This window comes from Oncorhynchus mykiss, chromosome 22 (genome assembly GCF_013265735.2).
Source record: "Oncorhynchus mykiss isolate Arlee chromosome 22, USDA_OmykA_1.1, whole genome shotgun sequence".
Taxonomy (NCBI): domain Eukaryota; kingdom Metazoa; phylum Chordata; class Actinopteri; order Salmoniformes; family Salmonidae; genus Oncorhynchus; species Oncorhynchus mykiss.
Window position 1 is genome coordinate 39,992,112 of NC_048586.1, and position 20,875 is coordinate 40,012,986.

At 41.5% G+C, this 20,875-nt stretch overlaps 1 protein-coding gene across 1 annotated transcript in view; it reads right to left on the minus strand.

Moving 5' to 3' along the window:
- LOC110501865 (parathyroid hormone 2 receptor-like) overlaps positions 1 to 20,875 on the minus strand; it is a 66,723-nt gene that overhangs the window by 31,681 nt on the left and 14,167 nt on the right. The window contains exons 6-7 of the mRNA XM_036959077.1: positions 10,798 to 10,981; positions 3,924 to 4,077 (exon numbers count right to left, since the gene is read on the minus strand). Coding sequence (XP_036814972.1) covers positions 3,924 to 4,077; positions 10,798 to 10,981 — 338 coding nt within the window. The remainder of the gene's footprint in view (positions 1 to 3,923; positions 4,078 to 10,797; positions 10,982 to 20,875) is intronic.

Genomic DNA, 20,875 nt, shown 5'->3' on the forward strand with positions numbered 1-20,875 from the left:
GGCTGTGAGAAGAGACTACTGATACAGTGGCTGTGAGAAGAGACTAATCTAATACAGTGGCTGTGAGAAGAGACTAATCTAATATCAGAGATCAGATCAACAATGAATTCTCCCTGGTGCGGGACTACTGAATAAAAAGAGTGGGAGGAAATATGCTCTACGAAATCACATTCAGCGTGTTATTGAAAAGAGGAGTTATTTCACAAAGCAGGGCATGAGTACAGTGTATGTTTGCTTATGCTCAGCTTGCTTTGTTATATGGTAATGGTAGATTTGTCTATCTGCTGACAGAGTGCTTTGAATTAAGGTGATGGTAGATTTGTTTTCCTGCTGACACAGTGCTTTGAATTAAGGTGATGGTAGATTTGTTTTCCTGCTGACACAGTGCTTTGTAGTACAGTGACGGTAGATTTGTCTACCTGCTCACACAGTGCTTTGCTGTATGGTGATGGTAGATTTGTCTACCTGCTCACACAGTGCTTTGCTGTATGGTGACGGTAGATTTGTCGCCCTGCGGGGACAGTTCTTTGTTGTACGGTGACGGTAGATTTGTCTCCCTGTGGGGACAGTGGCGTACCTTGAGTTTCTATCATGTCACCTGATTAAAGGGGTTAAGAACAGCATTGAAGTGTCCTATAAAGTCTCCTTTTGGGTCGTACAGTTAAGTGGTTTCTAGGATCATGAAAGTAAGGATTACATATTGGCCACAATATCAATGGCTTATTGGGAAACCGTTTTTAAACATCTACCCTGTGGGTCTTCCAGTAAAGGGGTTCCAAGGACAAAAGGAGCATTTGTTTTGGTGAAGAACCAAAGAATGATTTAACACGTTTTTTAAAGAAATATAAATGAATATTAGTTCTTAAAAGAAGAACGAGACAACGTCCAACAAACTTCCCAGTCTCGTATTCAATCAGCAACGTGAGACAGACGGAAAGAGACGTCTCCTCAAGCTCAATAACCGACATCACTGTTGCCACCTGTAGATGCCAGTTCCTTCCCCCACAACACACCTACCGGAGCAACACACCTGAAACCCTGTGGTAGAACCACTATCATGCTGTCTCAATGAACTCTACCCAGTATGGTTTTAGCCCTTAAAATGGAGTCCTTTACACCAATAGAGGAGTTAATGGTAGGTGATCCTATAGTACTGGGGACTCATTTGGAATCTATGGAATGAGTACTTATCATCAGCAGGTGGCAAACACACACACACATTCTTTGCAGGGTTGTTTGATGACTGGACATCATGGTGGGCTGAAGTGTGGTTCAATTAACTCTCTCTGAAGCAGGGGTCCCCAACCTTTTCTTGCATGAGAGCTACTTTTTTATTTTTTATGAATCATGTCATGAGCTACAATTATTTTTGCTAGACATTAAATAGGCACATTATTCTCTTCTCCACTGCAACTCTTCACCGCAGCTCTTTCTCAGGTCCTTCGTGTACTAGAGAAAGTAGTGCAGTATGTTTTATGTCAATATGGTAAAATAATGGTTAATAAACAACTCTAAGATTAAAATTGTTCGTAGAGAAACAATGAAATTGTCCATGTCAATGCTGAAATCACATTTTTGGGGGGTCTGGAAGAACTAACACATTTAGATTTTTGAGTGTAATTTGTCTTTCATTGTGCATCTAGTGCATGTGGAATGTGCTGTCTAATGTGCCAGTCTTTCATGGCAATGTTTGCAAATAACAAATAATAGACAGAAATAATATACTTACTAATGATATACACTACTGGTCAAAAGTTTTACAACACCTACTCATTCTAGGGTTTTTCTTTATTTTTACTATTTTCTACATTGTAGAATAATAGTGAAGACATCATAACTATGAAAAGCATATGGAATCATGTAGTAACCACTCCTTCAAGACTGTTGGAATGGCATTCCAGGTGAAGCTGGTTGAGAGAATGCCAAGAGTGTGAAAAGCTGTCGTCAAGGCAAAGGGTGGCTACTTTGAAGAATCTCAAATATATATATATTTGTTTAACACTTTTTTGGTTACTACATGATCCCATATGTGTTATTTCATAGTTTTGAGTGTACTTCTGTCAGGTAAGCCTACCTTGCAGTTACAATTTAATTGATAAGGTTTGGGGTAAAGTATTTATTTCAAACCACAAGACGGTTATCATATCAAATGGCTACACAAAGAGTGATAGACAAACACGCGGACCACACAGACAGACAGGGGAAATATTGCTGGAAATTAATTGGCAGATATTGTGTTAGGTTTGGCTTTTTAAGCCAATAGTGGCTAACCAGGGGTGGGATTATGTCAATGTTGTGTTGATTACATAGTAGCTGGGAGCTTGCTGTGTCTGATACTTGTGAGATTTGTTAATGACAGTTTGTGGTGGAACATGTGAAAATTGCATGAACTTTCAGAATTGTTTGGAGGCTACTCACATGTGGGTTGCAAGCTACTGGTAGCTTACGATTCACCTGTTAGAGACCCCTGGTCTAAAGCCTGCTGTCGCTGATAAATAGTTTGTGCTGGACAGAGCAGGGGTGTTTCTCATTATGCATACTACCGTGCTCCGAGGGTCGGAGTATGAGTCCAAATCAAAATATACGAAACGGAGCATGGAGGGCACTTTTTGAATAAGTACTCCATTTGTACGTGTTTTGAAGCATGCATCGATGTAAGCTTCAAAGGAAAGTATGCAAAGAAATGACACAACCACTTTAAAAATTATGCACATTTTCTTGAAATTAATGGCGGCCATTATTTGAGCTGAAGGGTGAGAAAATACACCCCACCCTTTGAATTGAAATGTTGCCTATTCACATCTGATATGTTGCTTGACTACAATATTTCATCTTGATACGTTAACAAATACTTGTGTTAATTTTGGCATGGTTGCCTACAATTACCACAGTAGTGTGTGTAGGTCGCAAGCCAATAGTAAGTCAACAGAGCTAACTGGCTAGCTACTAATGTTAGCTAGCCAAACAGCCATGAATAATTGTTAGCTAGCTACCAACGAAGAATTGAAATCTACATAGGATAACATTGGTTTTAGGTCATTTTTTGACAGTTATACTATCTGGTTAGCTACATTATTACGATTCACATATAACTAGCAAATAGTTATGGAGTGTTTATCCTGTTTTGTCTCTGTCAACACTGGCTAGAAAAAGAAAGGTTCAGTAAATGGGTAACTGGCTAGCTAGCTAGCCACAAAGAATTGTTAGCTAGCTACCTAAGAAGAATTTACATCTACTGTACCTTGCATACCATTAGTTTTAGGTAATGTTTGCCTGTTTAACTAGCTAGCTAGACTGTAAGGATTCACATATATCTAGCTGATAATTAAGAAGTAAAATGTTTGCTTTTTGTGTCTCTATTGTTGCCATTGTCCTGACTGGAAGAAGGTTCAGTGAATGGGGAGATGCAACATGAGGTGATACAGGAGGTGGAGTGGGAGGTAATACAGTAGGGGGAGTGCGAGTGCTTCTCAAAAGTAATGTTTTATACATTCTCCACACTCTCGTCCTCACAAGAACGTACTCAAGAGAACGCCCTCGGAGAATGCTCTTGGAGCATGAGAGTGTGGAGCACGGTAGTATGCATATTGAGAAACACCCCAGGTATCAGTGCAATATCATTGTGTACTGGCTGCTAGCACAGCAAACAGGAATGAAAATCTAATTTAGATAACAAACATGTACTTTGGTCACCTTTATAAATCTTGATAGCATTATTACCAAAGCTCTTGATTAAATAAACAACGATTTGGACACTAAATTCATTTTTAGAATGCACACCAACCCAATCCAATCCAATCTCATAAAGGCTGCGGCCCTATGATGACATCACCAGACACAGGTCTCTGTAACCAAATAGTTTTCATCTCAATGAAAATAATATGTAGTGAAATGAAAATGGAAATCTCGACACACACACTCACCCCATCCGATGAGGGTGAAGCCCCACAGGTACTTGGTGTCTGAGAGGAAGGCCATGAAGATGAGGCTGTGGAGGTACAGACCCTCTACCAGGATCCAGTAGTAATTAGTGGCCAGGAAGTAGATGAACAGCAACACTGTCACTTTACACCCAATCTGGAGAGAGAGAGAGCGAGAGAGAGTGAAAGAGAGAGAGAGAGAAAGAAGGGAGAAATGGGGAGAGGAGAGGAGAGAGAGGGGGAAGGGAGAGAAATCAAAAATTGATTAGTATGAAAAAAAGACAATATAGAACCTCGTTAAAGCTTTGGAATTGCCCCAGGGTTTCACTGTCTTTCACAATCATCCTTCCCCCCCAAAAATGATTTATTCTCACAGCAGGTATTTAATCAAAGTCCCTGTTCAAGTTCGCGTCTTTCTAAAGAGGTAAGTGGTTCTGGTTCCAGGGAGGCCAATGCTATCTCAGATGTTGAGAGACAAGCGGGAGGGAGATAGCAGATGCTTTTCATAACTGACGACAAGTAATTATGGGGACGCAACATTCCCATTTCCAGCCTAAGGTCTGTTAAGTGCCAAAGGAAGTTTTAGTCTAAATGGAAATAACAGCATCCAAGAAACACATGTAGACACATCCATCACAGTTTGAGACAACGACTTACAATGTGATATTTCTCTAAATGGCTTCCCTGCCAGCCCACATTTAGTCATGCCAAGCCATTAGAAAAGAAAGAGCCACATTAGTATTGCTCATTGCCAAGCTTTGACTGAGTTTCTTTCTGCACTACTGGCATTGGGGATCTGATTTGTATTTAACAGTCCAGAATCTGAACTACAGGCTACTCCCCTTTGATAATGAACTCTGCATCCCTTTGTGATGCTGAACCAAGATCCTTGTTTACCAACTTTACACTGTGAACTGTAAACTTTACACAGTGTATCTTCAAACTGAGAGAAAAAAAAACTGCAGTGTAAACTTGCGATGACTGTGGTTGATAACCTTATTGGCTATTTACAACACAACAGAGAGCATTGACGTGATGCGAACCTTAGGTCTTAGTGATACTTTTAACTCTCATATTAAAAGGAGCTGCTTTGACCAATTAGATGGTATTATCCATTTGCATTAAGAGACTCATGAAACAATTTACCTTCTGTACACGTTCACACATCAGCATGGGTGTGTATTCGATGTCGTTGAGTAGATCAAATGTGCCAGGGGATTCACAGATGCCTTGACAAGCACTAGTCATATTGATCTTAACTCCATGCTGTAAGATGCCCTCGGGGTGTTTTAATCAGCCTATTAGCTAAACTTGAGTAGATCAACACTACAGCAGCTCAAAGAACAGGAGACTCCATACTGTGTTCAGAAATTAAATAATTATGTCTCTGCCTGGCCGGTTCCCCTCTCTCCACTGGGATTCTCTGCCTCTAACCCTATTACAGGGGCTGGGTCACTGGCTTGCTGGTGTTCTTCCATGCCGTCCCTAGGAGGGGTGCGTCACTTGAGTGGGCTGAGTCACCGACGTGATCTTCCTGTCTGGGTTGGCGCCTCCCCCTTGGGTTGTGCCGTGGCGGAGATCTTTGTGGGCTATACTCTGCCTTGTCTCAGGATGGTAAGTTGGTGGTTGAAGATATCCCTCCAGTGGTGTGGGGGCTGTGCTTTGGCAAAGTGGGTGGGGTTATATCCTTCCTGTTTGGCCCTGTCCGGGGGTATCATCGGATGGGGCCACAGTGTCTCCTGACCCCTCCTGTCTCAGCCTCGAGTATTTATGCTGCTGTAGTTTATGTGTCAGGGGGCTAGGGTCAGTCTGTTATATCTGGAGTACTTATCCTGTCTGAATTTAAGTATGTTCTCTCTAATTCTCTCTTTCTCTCTCTCTCTTGGAGGACCAGAGCCCTAGGACCATGCCTCAGGACTACCTGGCATGATGACTCCTTGCTGTCCCCAGTCCACCGGGTCGTGCTGCTGCTCCAGGTTCAACTGTTCTGCCTGCGGCTATGGAACCCTGACCTGTTCAACGGACGTGCTACCTGTCCCAGACCTGCTGTTTTCAACTCTCTAGAGACAGCAGGAACGGTAGATATACTCTTAATGATTGGCCAACTGACATTTACTCCTGAGGTGCTGACTTGCTGCACCCTCGACAACTACTGTGGTTATTATTATTTGACCCTGCTGGTCATCTATGAACATTTGAACATCTTGGCCATGTTCTGTTATAATCTCCACCCGGCACAGCCAGAAGAGGACTGGCCACCCCTCATAGCCTGGTTCCTCTCTAGGTTTCTTCCTAGGTTTTGGCCTTTCTAGGGAGTTTTTCCTAGCCACCGTGCTTCTACACCTGCATTGCTTGCTGTTTGGGGTTTTAGGTTGGGTTTCTGTACAGCACTTTGAGATATCAGCTGATGTAAGAAGGGCTATATAAATACATTTGATTTGATTTGATATGTCACTAACATGTAAAACAGTTGTTAGGTATGTCACTAACATGTAGAACAGTTGAGACCTATTTCACTAACATGTAGAACAGTTGAGACCTATGTCAGTAACATGTAGAACAATTGAAAGCTATGTCACTAACATGTAGAACAGTTGAAAATTATGCTTTGACACAGCTATTATGTATATGATGTTGAAGAGTAAATGAATGATAAAGATTAAAAAGCGAAGAATATGTATACTATACACACTCACCTACAAATATATATATATATAAACACACTTACATACATATTAACTATATATATGTAAAGTACCAATCAAAAGTTTGGACACCTACTCATTCAAGGGTTTTGCTTTATTTATACAATTTTCTACATTGTAGAATAATAGTGAAGACATCAAAACTATGAAATAACACATATGGAATCATGTAGTAACCAAAAAAGTGTTAAACAAAATACATTTTATATTTGAGATTCTTCAAAGAAGCCACCCTTTGCCTTGATGATAGCTTTGCACACTCTTGGCATTCTCTCAACCAGATTCATTGGGAATGCTTTTCCAACAGTCTTGAAGGAGTTCCCACATATACTGAGCACTTGTTGGCTGCTTTTCCTTCACTCTGGGGTCCAACTCATCCCAAACCATCTCAATGGTCCTTAAGTAAAAAAAGACTTTGATGTACTACATAAGTAGTTTTTTGGGGTACCTGTATTTTATTTTTATTTTACTTCACTACATTCCTAAAGAACATGTTTTACTTTTTACGCCATACATTTTCCTTGACACCCAAAATTACTGGTTACATTTTGAATGGTTAGCGGGACATAAAAATGGTCCAATTCACACACTTATCAAGAGAACATCCCTACTGCCTCTGATCTGACGGACTCACTAAACACATTAAATTATGTTAAATTATGTCTGAGGAATGGAGTGTGCCCCTGTCTATCCATTAATAAAATAAAAACTACAAAATGGCGCCATCTGGTTTGCTTTATATAAGGTATTTAAAATGATATAAAAATGATATCAAATTATATTTTTACTTTTACTCAAGTAGTATTTTATTTTACTGACTTTCACTTGAGTCATTTTCCATTAAGGCACCTTTACTTTTACTCAAGTATGACAATTGGATACTTTTGCCACCACTGGATCCCTCAGTCACCATCTCCCTCTCTTTCTGTGACTGTCTCTCTTACTCCCTTTCTCTTGCTTCTTTTCTCTGTTCCCTCTGTATCTGCTGACAGTGCTACTAGAGATCATGTTATAATATCCAGAAACCCTGAGTTTGAAGCTCTGGCACCTCTTTCATCACCACATTGAGCTATGGGGAATGACGAATTTGCCCCAACGTACTGAAGATCAGTTCGAAGGACATCCTCAGGTTACTCACAACAGCGAAATGCAAGATTAAGATATTTATTGTCTCTGCTCTCCCACTTTGTGTGTCCCACTTTCGGGGTCCCACTGTTATACTGAATACTTATGTAAATTATATTTCCCTTTTTTTTCTTTTTTTCTGCCAACTCTCTCCTTACCAATCTGGTGAACATCGCACATGGCATCTGAAGGAGAATATATATATATATTTTTTGCAACCCATCCAGGAGCCTTGAAGTGAAACACAGGGTATGAAGAGGAGGAAGAGAAGAAGGAAGAGAAGGATCAGGATGAAGACAAGAGGGAGGAGGAAAGAAAACTCACATTTGGAATTTGCTGTAACTAATTGTCTAGATTTAGCTGATTCTGATCATCAGGTCAGTCAGTATGCTTTGACGAACTTCCTACTTTGAAGTCTCACGGGCAGAAGCCCACTCACAATTCAGCCAGAGATTAAATCACACATCTAATTAACTGAAAACATAATCTTATGTCAAGCGGGCTGCAGAATTGCACATTAAATCACTCATAAAACAAAAAGCATACAAGTATTTTTTTAAAAAGATGCACATCCCATGGTAAGAGCCATTGGCACTACTTTTTTGGGACAAGCTCTGAGCAAAAGCACTGTGACCTAAACCATAAAGGTTCAGCTGGTGTCTCGCACCTGAGAGACCAACGACTGTGTAAATACGTCTTGTTCTGTGGCAGCTCTCAGTAAACACGTAACAGACAGCCTTAAGGCTTATGTGTCATCTATATGAGTCAGAAGCATTTACTCTAGTGCCAACATTTACTACAAAGTGTAAATGGGATAATTTTGGTCCTAAAGTCAGTATCATCCAAAATAAAGATTTGCAAGACATAAGGAATCTAGCGTATGTAACAGTTTTCCTTGGGTTGGATTTATTTCAATCCTGCCCACATGCCCACAGCTGTCAGCACCCAAGTAATCATACATTCGGAGCGCAGCTGCATGAAACCTGAACCTGAACGTAATGCAGACTGACTGTGGTACATTTGATTTGACTGGATATTCCTGTTTGGGACCATCAGTAAATTAAGTACATTAATTTACACAATATAGGACAATATTTTCACATTTCCAAATGTAAATAACTTTCCAATACATTTCAAACCAACTATAAATTGTAGAAATCAGAAAAGTATTGAAAGTATTGAAAGCAGAAAAAATATAATTAAAAGATATGCAACATGAAAATGTTTTCAAATTTACACTGTGTAATTTGCTGACGGTCCCTAACTTGCCCCACTGATAGCCTATCCATAGCCAAGCCAACTTTGCCAAGGTAGTACTGTACACAGGCCGGCTGAAGCTACAGTAATTGGAGAATGAAGTTTGCTAGCTTGCAAAACCTAAGCTACTTCCAGATCTGGTTAGACTGTTTCAAATGATCTAGAAAGGTGAGTAACTAACTGTATACCATTTTGGCAGAGTGAATGTACACCCACATCAAAGCACCATTTTTATGCTAGCTGTTCCTGTACACTACCAGTCATTGTGCTAACGCTAGTTAGCGTTGGCTCACGAAACTAACTTCCTTCATACTGGCCAAAACCTCAAACCATCCCTTTAATTTAACCTCTTCCCTTTTAATGTAGTTGTTCACCAGGAACGTTTAGAATGGTTTGTGCTTCTTACTGTACTGTATTTTGTTTTCTGTTTTGCTTTAAAGAGGGGCTAAACTGATCCTCTTAAAGAGGGGCTAAACTGATCCTCGGTTTCAATCCTCCTCATTAGGAAATGCTACTGAGAAAGAGATTTTGGTCTCTGGGTCCAGTATGAAGGAAGTTAGTTTCGTGAGCCAACGCTAACTAGCATTAGCACAATGACTGGTAGTGTACAGGAACAGCTAGCATAGAAATGGTATCCACAAATGGTATCCATCTGACTCTAGTAGATAAAAGGCTTAATTACCAAAATCTCGAACTATACCTTTAAAGTGAAACATTCCAGTATGTATAGCTTTGAACTATTTGAACCAGCTTTCCCTGATAAAAAAAAAAAAAAAAAATGTGTGTGATGCCTGTGAAGCCTATTGCCGCTGGCTAGCAGGCTATAGAGCTAAGCTAGTGCTCCCAGTGGTCTATCCTCCCTCACATGTTCAGTGTGTGTATCTCTGACTATACAGTAATTACAGAGCAGAGGAGGTTGCAGTAGGGGAACAGTCAGACTTACAGAGTTTTTCAGAGCTGGACGAGGGTTGAAATTTAGGTTGATATTGAATGGAAACCACATCCATGTTAGTGAAGACTATAGCCTCGGGTTACTGAGCTCAGCCTGTCTAATGAGCTCTTCCAGTGCATCAGCATGCATGGCTTTGGCTGTGTTTAGACAGGCAGCCCAATTATCATATTTTTTTTCACTAATTGATATTTTGATCAATCAGATCAGCTCTGAAAATGTTCTGATGTGAAAAGTTCTGCTGCGATTGGTCAAAAAAATAAAAAAATAAGGGAGGGTTTGGCCGGGGTAGGCCTTCATTGTAAAAATAAAAATGTGTTCTTAACTGATTTGCCTACTTAAATAAAGGTAAATAAGGGATCAGAGCATGTATAATTATGTGTCCACCACGATGCAAAAGGACGCTTGTCATAAGATGCCTGGAAACAAGAAGCTTGAAACCAGTACCACTCCCGTTACATGGGAAGAACGTGTCAAAACGTGCAAACAGAATCCCAAAAAAGAGAGAGCCTCTCCCATGAGTCATGGAAATCTAATCTGTATTTTTCAAGGGCACATCACAGGGGTGCTGGACCAAAGAAAATGTGTAGAAATGAAGTAGGACCCACACACACAGTTGCATTCACTAACCTAATTAAAGGAGCAATTGTGTCTAATGGAGCAATTGTGTGTGCAGGTCACTGTTTTATTTATTCATGAGTCCTGGAAGAGCAGGGGTTATTGGGATTCTTAGGGAGAAGAAGTGAAGGAGGGGCAGGAGTGAAGGAGTAGCGGCATAGAGAAGTGGAGGAGAGCAAGAGTGGGAGGTGCAGGCAGGAGATGCAGCACTACTACTACTCACATACTGAGAGTTATCCAGCGGAGCCATGGCCACAGTCTTGAAGTTATCCATGAGCACGGCATCAAACTCCTGCAGGCCGGCGCTGGTGTGCACCACCCGGTCTTTGACGAAGATGCTGACAGCTCGGAGCATGAAGGAGACAAACAGGTGGATGTGGATGTAGTTCCTGGTACAGTGGAGACGCCTGACAGGAAACAGAGGCCCAGGAAATGTTAAAATCTCTAATAGCTGAGACACTCTGAAAATATAAACTTCTATAAGCAGCGTGTGGCCGCGTTGTGTTAGCAACCACCTTCTGTATGAGCACTAACACACCCAGCAGGTGGTCGATATTCTGGTCAGAGGCCCGCTGGTTTATCCCATAAGAGTATGTTATAACCATGTTATGACCCCTCTACAGTCTAAGCTCTGTCTAAGCTGGGGGAAGGGAATATGGAATTGTTTTAAGAAGGTCATACCAAGGATCATTTTCCTATTTGATCTTGAATTTTAAAACTCCTTCAAGTATATAAAAAAAAAACACATTGAATAACAAATTCACTACATGGAACAGATAGCCCCGCAATAAAGTTTGTTCTGAAGTGTCTGTCCTATGTCTGAAAGATAACCAAATCAAATAAAAATTGTTTTTTTTAATGATCACATGTACATATTTAGCAGATGTTATTGAGGGTGTAGCGAAATGCTTGTGTTCCTAGCTATAACAGTGCAGTAGTATCTAAAAATGACTCACAACAATACACACAAATCTAAAAGTAAAATAATGGAATTTAAAAAATATATAGTCATTAGATTGAGCAATGTTAGAGTGACTAAAATACAGAAGAATAGAATATACAGTGCCTTGCGAAAGTATTCGGCCCCCTTGAACTTTGCGACCTTTTGCCACATTTCAGGCTTCAAACAAAGATATAAAACTGTATTTTTTTGTGAAGAATCAACAACAAGTGGGACACAATCATGAAGTGGAACGACATTTATTGGATATTTCAAACTTTTTTAACAAATCAAAAACTGAAAAATTGGGCGTGCAAAATTATTCAGCCCCCTTAAGTTAATACTTTGTAGCGCCACCTTTTGCTGCGATTACAGCTGTAAGTCGCTTGGGGTATGTCTCTATCAGTTTTGCACATCGAGAGACTGACATTTTTTCCCATTCCTCCTTGCAAAACAGCTCGAGCTCAGTGAGGTTGGATGGAGAGCATTTGTGAACAGCAGTTTTCAGTTCTTTCCACAGATTCTCGATTGGATTCAGGTCTGGACTTTGACTTGGCCATTCTAACACCTGGATATGTTTATTTTTCAACCATTCCATTGTAGATTTTGCTTTATGTTTTGGATCATTGTCTTGTTGGAAGACAAATCTCCGTCCCAGTCTCAGGTCTTTTGCAGACTCCATCAGGTTTTCTTCCAGAATGGTCCTGTATTTGGCTCCATCCATCTTCTCATCAATTTTAACCATCTTCCCTGTCCCTGCTGAAGAAAAGCAGGCCCAAACCATGATGCTGCCACCACCATGTTTGACAGTGGGGATGGTGTGTTCAGCTGTGTTGCTTTTACGCCAAACATAACGTTTTGCATTGTTGCCAAAAAGTTCAATTTTGGTTTCATCTGACCAGAGCACCTTCTTCCACATGTTTGGTGTGTCTCCCAGGTGGCTTGTGGCAAACTTTAAACGACACTTTTTATGAATATCTTTACGAAATGGCTTTCTTCTTGCCACTCTTCCATAAAGGCCAGATTTGTGCAATATCCGACTGATTGTTGTCCTATGGACAGAGTCTCCCACCTCAGCTGTAGATCTCTGCAGTTCATCCAGAGTGATCATGGGCCTCTTGGCTGCATCTCTGATCAGTCTTCTCCTTGTATGAGCTGAAAGTTTAGAGGGACGGCCAGGTCTTGGTAGATTTGCAGTGGTCTGATACTCCTTCCATTTCAATATTATCGCTTGCACAGTGCTCCTTGGGATGTTTAAAGCTTGGGAAATCTTTTTGTATCCAAATCCAGCTTTAAACTTCTTCACAACAGTATCTCGGACCTGCCTGGTGTGTTCCTTGTTCTTCATGATGCTCTCTGCGCTTTTAACGGACCTCTGAGACTATCACAGTGCAGGTGCATTTATACGGAGACTTGATTACACACAGGTGGATTGTATTTATCATCATTAGTCATTTAGGTCAACATTGGATCATTCAGAGATCCTCACTGAACTTCTGGAGAGAGTTTGCTGCACTGAAAGTAAAGGGGCTGAATAATTTTGCACGCCCAATTTTTCAGTTTTTGATTTGTTAAAAACGTTTGAAATATCCAATAAATGTCGTTCCACTTCATGATTGTGTCCCACTTGTTGTTGATTCTTGACAAAAAAATACAGTTTTATATCTTTATGTTTGAAGCCTGAAATGTGGCAAAAGTTTGCAAAGTTCAAGGGGGCCGAATACTTTCGCAAGGCACTGTAGTATATGAGGTTAACTTCACTAGGGTAGGGGGCAGCATTCGGGATTTTGGATGAAAAGCATGCCCAAATTAAACTGTCTGCTACCCAGTCCCAGAATATAGGACTTGCATATAATTAGTAGATTTGGATAGAAAACAATCTAAAGTTTCCAAAACTGTTAAAATGATGTCTGTGAGTATAACAGAACTGATATGGCAGGCAAAAACCCGAGGAAAATCCAACCAGGAAGGACTATTATTTTGAAAGGCTGTTTTTCCATTGAAAGCCTATCCACCATACAAAGACTTTGGGCCCAGTTCACAAGCTCTGTGCCTTCCTCTACATGTGACCAGTCTTTAGGCATTGTTTCAGGCTTTTACTATGAAAAATTGAGGGAGGTACAGCACTTTCAATCAGTGACCAGTGGAAATTTCCATTCATCAGCCATGCGCCTGATCGGGAACGCGCCTTTATTGTTTCTCCTTTCCTATTGACGAAGCTTTTGTCCGGTGGAAATATTATTGATCATTTATGACAAAAAAAACGGAGGATTGATTTTAAACATCGTTTGTCATGTTTCTAGTAACTTTTATTATACTTTTTTAAAACTTAAATGCCTTCTGCATTCGGATTACTGGACAAAACGCTCAAACAAAAAAGGAGGTTTTTGCTCATAAAGAGAGGGACATTATCAAACAAAACAAACATTTACTGTCGAACATGGAGACCTGGGAGTTCCACCAGATGAAGATCATCAAAGGTATGTGATTCATTTGAATGCTATTTCTGACTTTTGTGACACTCCTTGGCTGGAAAATGGCTGTATGCGTTTCTGTGGTTAACTAACATAATCGCAAAGTGTGCTTTCGTCGTAAAGTGTTTTTGAAATCTGACACAGCGGTTGCATTAATAAGGAGATGTTTGTCTATATTTCCATGAAAACACTTGTATTGTTTATCAATGTTTATGATGAGTATTTCTGTCATTTTATGTGGCTCTCTGCACTTTCACATGATGTTTGTTTGAGACAATGCATTTCTGACCACAACGCGCCAATGTAAACTCAGATTTTTGGATATAAATATGAACTTTACCGTACAAAACATACATGTATTGTGTAACATGAAGTCCTATGAGTGTCATCTGATGAAGATCATCAAAAGTTAGTGATTAATTTTATCTATATTTCTGCTTTTTGTGAATCCTCTCTTTGGCTGGAAAAATGGCTGTGTTATTCTGTGAATAGGCACTCACCTAACATAATCGTTTGGTTTGCTTTTGTCGTATAGCCTTTTTTGAAATCGGACACTATTGCTGGATTTACAACAAGTGTATCTTTAAAATGGTGTAAAATAAATGTATGTTTGAGGAATTTTAATTATGGGACTTCTGTTTTGAATTTGGTGCCCTGCAGTTTCACTGGCTGTTGACGAGGTGGGACGCTACCGTCCCACGTACCCTGGAGAGTGACTAGTGTTCCATTATTAAAGTGGCCAGTGATTCCAAGTCTATGTACATAGGGCAGCAGCCTCCAAGGTGCAGGTTTACGTAACCGGGTGGAAGCCGGCTAGAGATGGCTATTTAACCTCTTAGAGCTCTAGGGGCGCTATTTCATTTTTGGATAAAAAACGTTCCCGTTTTAAGCGCGATATTTTGTCACGAAAAGATGCTCGACTATGCATATTCTTGACAGTTTTGGAAAGAAAACACTCTGAAGTTTCAGAATCTGCAAAGATTTTGTCTGTAAGTGCCCCAGAACTCATTCTACAGGCGAAACCAAGATGATGCATCACCCAGGAATTAGCAGAATTTCTGAAGCTCTGTTTTCCATTCTCTCCTTATATGGCTGTGATTGCGCAACGAATGAGCCTACACTTTCTGTCGTTCGCCCAAGGTCTTAGCAGCATTGTGACGTATTTGTAGGCATATCATTGGAAGATTGACCATAAGAGACTACATTTCCCAAGTGTCCGCCTGGTGTCCTGCGTCGAATTCGGTGCGCAATTGCCAGCTGCTTCCACTTTACCATTTGATTCAGGGGAGAAAGCATGTGTCCAAGAACGATGTATCAATGAAGAGATATGTGAAAAACACCTTGATGATTGATTCTAAACAACGTTTGCCATGTTTTCAGTCGATATTATGGAGTTAATTTGGAAAAAAGTTTGCGTTTTGAGGACTGAATTTATGGATTTTTTTTGGTGGCCAAATGTGATGTATAAAACAGAGCTATTTCTAATACACAAGGAATCTTTTTGGAAAAACTGAGCATCTGCTATCTAACTGAGAGTATCCTCATTGAAAACATCAGAAGTTCTTCAAAGGTAAATGATTTTATTTGAAGGCTTTTATGTTTTTGTTAATGTTGCGTGCTGGATGCTAACGCTAATGCTAACGCTAAATGCTAACGCGAAATGCTAACTCTAGCTAGCTACTTTTACACAAATTATTGTTTTCCTATGGTTGAGAAGCATATTTTGAAAATCTGAGATGACAGTGTTGTTTACAAAAGGCTAAGCTTGAGAGATGGCATATTTATTTCATTTCATTTGCGATTTTCATAAATAGTTAACGTTGTGTTATGCTAATGAGCTTGCTGATAGATTTACACAATCCTGGATACAGGGTTTTTTTCATAGCTAAACGTGACGCAGAAAACGGAGCGATTTGTCCTAAACAAATAATCTTTCAGGAAAAACTGAACATTTGCTATCTGAGAGTCTCCTCATTGAAAACATCTGAAGTTCTTCAAAGGTAAATGATTTTTTTGAATGCTTTTCTGTTTTTTTGTGTAAATGTTGCCAGCTGAATGTTAATGCTAAATGCTACGTTAGCCATCATTACTGTTACACAAATGCTTGTTTTGCAATGGTTGAGAAGCATATTTTGAAAATCTGAGATGACAGTGTTGTTAACAAAAGGCTAAGCTTGAGAGCTAGCATATTTATTTCATTTCATTTGCGATTTTCATGAATAGTTAACGTTGCGTTATGGTAATGAGCTTGAGTCTGTATTCACGAACCCGGATCCGGGATGGGGAGATCAGAAAGGTTAACAGTCAGATGACCTTAAGATAGAAGCTGTTTTTCAGTCTCTCAGTCCCAGCTTTGATGCACTTGTACTGGCCTCGCCTGCTGGATGATAGCGGAGTGAACAGGCCGCGGCTCGGGTTGTTGAGTTCCTTGTCACATCTACTTCTACTGCTGCTACGCCCTCTGGTGTTCATCCGGTGTCTTCTTGACCTGCAGTTATTCCCCTGTACACTCCCTCTCTCTCCCTCTCCCTCTCTGTGTGATTGTGTGGTTGAAGACAGGTGTGCTGGAGTCAGAGCAGATCCCTACCAGCTGCAACTCGTTCCATAATCAAGACCTCTACAAATAGCATGGGAGGAGCAAAATGGAGTCGTGATCAGATTTGCCGAATGGAGGGCGGGGGAGGGCCTTGTAGGCATTTCAAAAAAGTTGAGTAGCAGAGGTCCAATGTTTTACCAACTCGAGTACTACTGTACGGTCAGTGTTGGTAGAACTTCGGTAGCGTATTCCTCAAATTTGCTTTGTTAAAATCCCAAACTATAATAAAGGATATGTTTTTTCCAGTTTGCATAAAGTCCAGTGTAGTTCTAAGAGGGCCATCGTGGTATCGTCTTGAGGGGGATTATACACGGCTGTGACTATAACCAAAGAGAATTCTCTTGGGAGGTAATATGGTCAGTATTTTAGGTTGGGTGAACAAAAGGACTTGAATTTCTGTATGTTATCATAATCACACCATGACTGGTTAATCATTTAACATACACCCCCACCTTTCTTCTTCCCGGAGAGTTCTTTATTCCTGTCTGTGCAATGTACTGAGAACCCAGATGGCTGAATAGATGGGGACAATATATCCCGTTAGAGCCATGTTTCCATGAAACAGACTACGCTACAATCCCTGATGTCTCTCTGGAAGGAGATCCTCACTCTGAGCTTGTCTACTAATTATCCAGAGACTGAACATTAGAAAGTAATACACTCGGAAGCGGTGGGTGGTGTGCACACCTGAGTCGGACTAGAAGTCCGCTTCTGCGCCGGCAGTGTTTTGTTCGCGAAAGTCTAATCTTTCCATAGAGGGGTTATAACAGTTGCAGACGTTACAAACAATTTTGTGAGATGACTCATAAACTGACAAGCACCGCTTTAGCTCTGTCACCATTCACTGCATATGCGGAAGTGCAACATAGGGTGATGTGGTGGATTGAGACGCATCCAGTGCAAAATATATCTATGTCTTAAACGGACGTATTTATGATGGGGATTTCTTAAATTATGTTAACAGAATTTCCACGGGTCCGCGGACATCATTTAGCTGTTTGTCTCATTTCTCAAGGCCGAGATTTTAAACCATCGTCTCGACTATTAGATATGAATGGGACATAATGGTCTTCCACACAACTGTGTAAGACCAAATCGCTTACTTTTTGCCCAGGGCAATCACATTTCCTAAGGTCCACAATGTTGCAGTTTTGCTGAAAACCCCAATTTGCAACTAAGTAACCAATCAAAAACACCCATAACATGCTGACCACACCACTCATGTCACGTGCGTGAGCATTGCAAAATAAATGTACACATATATGTTATTCAATCATTGCACCCACACTGTTCGTGCGCATCAAGGTGCTAAAATAGAACTTGGTTCAATTTGTGACTGTCACGTGTACTCCTGCTCCTCCCATCCGGCGTACAACGTCACCAGAGTACTAGCCACCAGTCCTGGCACTCATCATTACGCACACGTGTTAATCATTATGATTCACACCTGGACTTCATTACCTTCATCATCCCTCATGTTCACTCACCAGTTGATATTGTTCTTGTGTATCGGCGTTCTGCCTCATGTTAGTGTCATGTTTTTGTTGTTTTATTAAAACGTTTCACCTGGACCTGCTTCCGACTCACCATCCCATCATCACAGAATACCAACTCAAAATATGGAAGCAGCAGGACAACCGGACATCTCCCAGATGATCGACGAACAATGACCTTCTTCATCAACACCATGATCAGCTGGCTCAACTGGGGACGCCCATGGAAGATGTTCTCCGCAGTCTACAACGTCTCAACAGCAGAGGATATTATAGAGCCAGTCTACCCAACGAGTCAGCACACCAGCCCTTCCCGCTCAGGTCAGCGATGCCCGTCTATCCCTCCCTGAGAAATATGACGGGACACCATCCAAGTGCCGTGGCTTTCTCCTTCAGTGCTCCCTCTATTTCGCAGATCAGATTTTGTTTTTGTAAATTTAAATTTGCTATTGTAAATGTTAGCAACACCTCCGCCTTTGCGGGATGCACGGGGGATATGGTCACTAGTGTAGCCAGGAGGTGAGGCCTCATTTCACACAGTAAATTCATCAGGCTTAAGCCATGTTTCAGTCAGGCCAATCACATCAAGATTATGATCAGTGATTAGTTAATTGACTATAATTGCCTTTGAAGTAAGGGATCTAACATTAAGTAGCCCTATTTTGAGATGTGAGGTATCATGATCTCTTTCAATAATGACAGGAATGGAGGAGGTCTTTATCCTAGTGAGATTGCTAAGGCGAACACCGCCATGTTTAGTTTTGCCCAACCTAGGTCGAGGCACAGACACGGTCTCAATGGGGATAGCTGAGCTGACTACACTGACTGTGCTAGTGGCAGACTCCACTATGCTGGCAGGCTGGCTAACAGCCTGCTGCCTGACCTGCACGTCTCGATTGTCGGCCTCTAGGATCCGGAACCATCACACACATCACCCAACCACTCACTGTGGAGCCCAGTCACCAGGAAAACATTCCCTTCTTCATCACTAGTGCACCAGTTCACAAGATCAACCTCAACCTACCTTGGCTTCAGCACCATAACCCTACCATCTCATGGTTGAGGGTGAGAATCACAGACTAGTCACCTGAATGCCGGAGGACCTGCTTCCCTGTCCGCTGTGGTTCCACAACGGATGAGAGTTGGTTTCATCTTTGTGGCCAAGAAGGAGGGGGATTACGCCCTTGTATCGATTAACAAGGACTCAATGACATCACCACGAAGTATCGGTACCCTCTCCCGCTGGTGCCGTCAGCCATCAAGCAGCTCCACAGGGCCAGGTTCTTCACCAAACTGTACCTGTGGAGTGCCTACAATCTCATTCGCATCCGGGAGGGGGATGAGTGGAAGACAGCGTTCAGCACAATGTCTGGTCTAGGTCCAAGAGGCTTCTAAACAGCTTCTACCCCAAGCCATAAGACTCCTGAACATCTAGTCAAATGGTTGGTTTGGTCTCCAGCAGACGACGAGGCCTTTCGTCTCCTCAAGGAGAATTTCACCTCCGCCCCCTTGCTAAAACACCCAGATCACATGCTACCTTTTGTGGTTGAGGTAGACGCATCAGAGGTGGGTGTGGTGGCAGTTTTGTCACAAAGACAGAGGGACCCATTAAAAATGTATTCTTGTGCTTTCTTCTCCAAAAAACTGCCCCCCACAGAGAAGAATTACGACGTCAGCAATCGGGAGATCTTGGCAGTGAAGTTGGCATTAGAGGAGTGGAGACACTGGATGGAGGACGCCAAGGAACCATTTGTCATCCTCACTAACCATCGGAACTTTGAGTACATACAGACAGCGAAGAGACTGAATCTGCGTCAAGCTAGGTGTGCCCTCTTCTTCACTAGGTTCAACTTCACGCTGACCTGTCCCCAACATCATCTGTGATTTCCACCTTTGCCGCCCGGACCGACCCGCTCCTCGGGGTTGTCCCACTGGTCGGCGTCGTCATGTGGCGGGGGGGTACTGTCATGTCTCCTCCTGCTCCTCTACAACGTCACCAGAGTACTAACCACCGGTCCTGGGATTCATCATTACGCACACCTGGCATTCATCATTACGCACACCTGGCATTCTTCATTACGCACACATGGCATTCTTCATTACGCACACCTGCCATTCTTCATTACGCACACCTGGCACTCATCATTACGCACACCTGGCACTCATCATTACGCACACCTGTTAATCATTATGATTCACAACTGGACCATTACCTTCATCATCTCCTCCCCTTTATATGTCACTTTCCCATGTTCACTCACCAGTTAGTATTGTTCTTGCGTTCTGCCTTATGTTAGTGTCGTATTCTAGGTTTTGTTGTTTTAAAACGTTTCACCTGCACCTGCTCCTGACTCACCGCCCCATCATTACAGTGACGGTCAATGCACTGCAAGTCCTGCCTCTCCCATCTCCTCATTGGTTTTTAGGAGCACATACCCACGTGTCATCTCCTCATTGGTTTTTAGGAGCATATACCCAAGTGGGTGATTGAAAGAGGAACTGAGGTTCACACTCCAGCTGGTTGTGGTAATGCACATTAAAATTGGTTGCCAACCGCCATATAAAGTCCAAAGAAGAAGCTTGGAGGAGAGATTACTAGAAACTAACTTGGTTTAACATTACCCTTTTATATGTGGATTAATTGTAGAGGACCTTGTGCATTTCAGGTCAAATAACAACCCAGTGCTTATATCCCAATAAAAATTTGCTAGCATCAGCAAGCTAGCTAGCTATTGTCATAAATGTCTAATATTTTTCGACCTGTCCCCAAATTAATATAGTTGGTTCAGAGTTTGCTT